The sequence below is a fragment of the Fistularia commersonii genome, chromosome 22 (genome assembly GCF_037954325.1).
Source record: "Fistularia commersonii isolate RoL2024-O1a breed Wild chromosome 22, RoL_Fcom_v1.0, whole genome shotgun sequence".
NCBI lineage: Eukaryota > Metazoa > Chordata > Actinopteri > Syngnathiformes > Fistulariidae > Fistularia > Fistularia commersonii.
Window position 1 is genome coordinate 1,736,999 of NC_141305.1, and position 3,069 is coordinate 1,740,067.

The 3,069-nt window shown below is 51.9% G+C and overlaps 1 protein-coding gene across 1 annotated transcript; it reads left to right on the forward strand.

Moving 5' to 3' along the window:
• The first annotated feature begins 805 nt into the window (after nucleotides 1–805).
• gas1a (growth arrest-specific 1a) lies at nucleotides 806–2,805 on the forward strand. Its single transcript, XM_086169420.1, has one exon. The coding sequence runs from the start codon at nucleotides 1,457–1,459 to the stop codon at nucleotides 2,240–2,242; it is 786 nt and encodes a 261-aa protein (XP_086025546.1). The 5' UTR covers nucleotides 806–1,456; the 3' UTR covers nucleotides 2,243–2,805.
• Nucleotides 2,806–3,069: the final 264 nt, after the last annotated feature.

Consider the following 3,069-nt stretch of genomic DNA (forward strand, 5'->3'; position numbering starts at 1 on the left):
GGATCAGCTGGGAAAAGGATCTTTACAGATCGACCTACCCAGGAGTTTACAGAGTCGTTAACATTCACTCTGTATTTAATAGCAATGAACTGCAACACACACATTAATGGAAAGTTCATCTTGAGCGATAAATGCGGCGTATTTGTACGCGATACTTTCCTCTAAGTACTGTGAGTGCTTTTGCATTATTTGAATATATAGAATAAGATAATAATAATAAAAGATTTTATTTAAAGTGCCTCTTGATGCTCAAGGACGCAGTGGAGACACATACACAAAATTAACATAAATAAAAAAAATACAACAAAAGTGACAAAATGGTAAAATAATAAATAGATATACAAATAAAATAAAAATAATGAATAAAACGTAAAAGCGACGGGTAAGATACGACTATTGATCCACAGTGGGGAAATTCCAGTCAAAAAAATTTACAACAACAGGGATTTAAGTGTCATTTGAGTAGAATAATAAAAATAATAAGAGGAATAAAGTGTTACAGTAAAAATATTGCACAAAGGAGTGCATCTGAGGGGGGACGGGGAAAAGTAAATAGTGTTGAGTTATGTTGGGGGGGGAGAGAAAGTGTGAACAAATGGTGTTTAATCTTGAAATAACACACACACACACACACACACACACACACACACGCTGAAACTCTGCAGGACGGCTCTTCATCCCTCCTCACCTTGTACTTCTCGTCTTCCTCCCACCCGAACCCCCGCCCATCACGACGTAAGAAAAGGAGAAAAAAAAGGGAGAAAACACACACACACACACACACACACACACGCACAACAAGTGTCCAACCAATGAGCAGCACCTCGCAGTGTGCAGGGAGAGGGGGCCGAGGAGTGCGCAGACAAATGCCCGGAGGAGGAGGCGGAGGCGGCGGCGTCGGCGGCGTCGGCGGGGGGGAAAAGCGCGGAGGAAACTCTCCGCGACCCAGAAGGGCTGTTGTTTCCCTCCGCGGAAGGACGCACTAGTTGTCTCCGCTCCTGGGAGAGACTCTGAGCGGCGGACGAGCGGCGGACGAGCGGCGGAGGTTCAGCTCCAGCCGGGGAGCCGCTCGCAGGGGGAGGTCGGGACCGCGGCGGGGATGGAAACAACCGCCGTGCAAACTTTCTGAAAACAACAACAAAAAAAAAAAGAAAAATTCTTTGAATGCATTGTGACTTTTTCAACTTTTTTTTTTTTCGGTTTTCCAACTTTTTTTTTTTTTTTTTTTTTTCTCGCGGACATAACGGAGATGGATCGGTTTTAACGGGACGGCGGCGCAAGCCTGTTGAACGGAGGGAAAACAAACAACAACAAACAACGGGAAACAAAAAAAGAAGAATCATCCAGCCAGCTGAAGGTTTTTTTTTTTTTTTTTTTTTTTTTTTTTGTGGAAGTCTCCGATGGAGTCCCGCTCCGTGACCCCTCCGTGAGTCTCGCCGCACCCCGGAGCCGAACAATGGCGGCCCCCGGCGCCTCCTCCTGGCCCCTCGGCTGCGCTCTGCTGCTGCTCCTCGGCTGCGTCTGCGCCGCGTCCCCGCCGCACGGCCGCCGGCTCATCTGCTGGCAGGCCATCCTCAACTGCCAGGCCGAGCCGGAGTGCAACTACGCGTACGGGCACTACATGCGTGCCTGCGAGCCGGTGCTGCGGGGCCAGCGGCGGAAGTGTCCCAGCCACTGCATCTCCTCCCTGGTGCAGCTCAACCTGACCAGGAGCGGCCCGGCGCTGGAGGACTGCAGCTGCAGGCACGACGCCGACTGCGCCAACACCAAGCGCGCCATCGAGCCGTGCCTGCCCAGGACCACCAGCACCGGCTGCACCGAGGCCCGGCGCCAGTGCGGGAAGGACCAGCAGTGCAGCTCGGCCATGGACGACTACCTGCTGCACTGCGGGAAGCTGTTCAGCGGCGCCGTTTGCACCAACGCCTGCAGGGCCGTCATCGCCAACATGCGGAAGATCCCCAAGGGGCAGCAGCTGGACACGTGCATGTGCGACGGCACCGAGCGCGCCATCTGCGAGTTCGTGAAGAAGAGCATGAAGGCGCTGTGCTTCGACTCCCCGGAGGACGGCGAGGACGGCGACGACCCCGACGAGGAGGGCAGCGGCGTCTCCGCCGCGCACGCCTACACGGACGACGAGGACCTGGTCCCGTACTCGGCGGTGCCGAGGAGCGGCGCCCCGTCGGTCCCGACGGCCCCGCTGGCCCTGCTGGCCTGCGTCTTAGCCGCCGCGTCTCGAATCTGACTCCCCGCAAGCACCGGCGACCTCCAGACGGGGGTCGAGCTCGGAAGCGGAGGTCAAACCCGACCGGTGACCGGGATCCTTCTTTTTTTTTTTTTTTTTTTTTTTTTTTTTATCCTATGCAACGTGAAAGTAGAAAGAAGAAAGAAAAAAAAGGGGCCGAAACGTCGGCGTCTTCACCCCGGGAAGCCGCTCAAAGATTTCTATAAACACATTTTCTACCATTCACGAGTATTTAATGCTGGAATCTTAATAACTTGTACATAAATAGAGCGCAGGAGCCGAGCGGGGTTCGAATGAAACGCAGCCTAATTTATTACCGGTCCAAATCTTCGCCACGAACTGAGAACTCCAGCTTTAAAGGGAAGTTATCGCTCTGTTCGCTCCGCCGACGGTGTACATTGTATATATGTGTATAGCCTATATATATAGAGATATTTCAGAGAATCCTCTATGCTCCGGGCCGACCGTCCTGCTCGCCGCGTAGAAAGAAAAACGTCTAAATCCACTGTACGGCTGCCTGAACCATATACTTTTATAGGAGGCATAAAGGAAACTTGAACATATACCCCCCCCTGGTCTCGGCTGTGAGTGATTTGTGCGCCGTCGGATGCCAGATTTTTTTTTTTTGTTTTAAAAAAAATAGCCCAAAGATCGCCCGATGACCTGCCGCCTCTGCGGAGGTCAGCAAGAAACAAACAAACAGCTGCCGCTGCGTTGTTCTACGCCGGTGATGTTGGTTTGTGAATGAGAGGGTGAACGTTCGCCGCCTGAATGACAGCATGGATACTCATTTGTTTCTATGAATGTGTGAATAAGAATCAACCTGC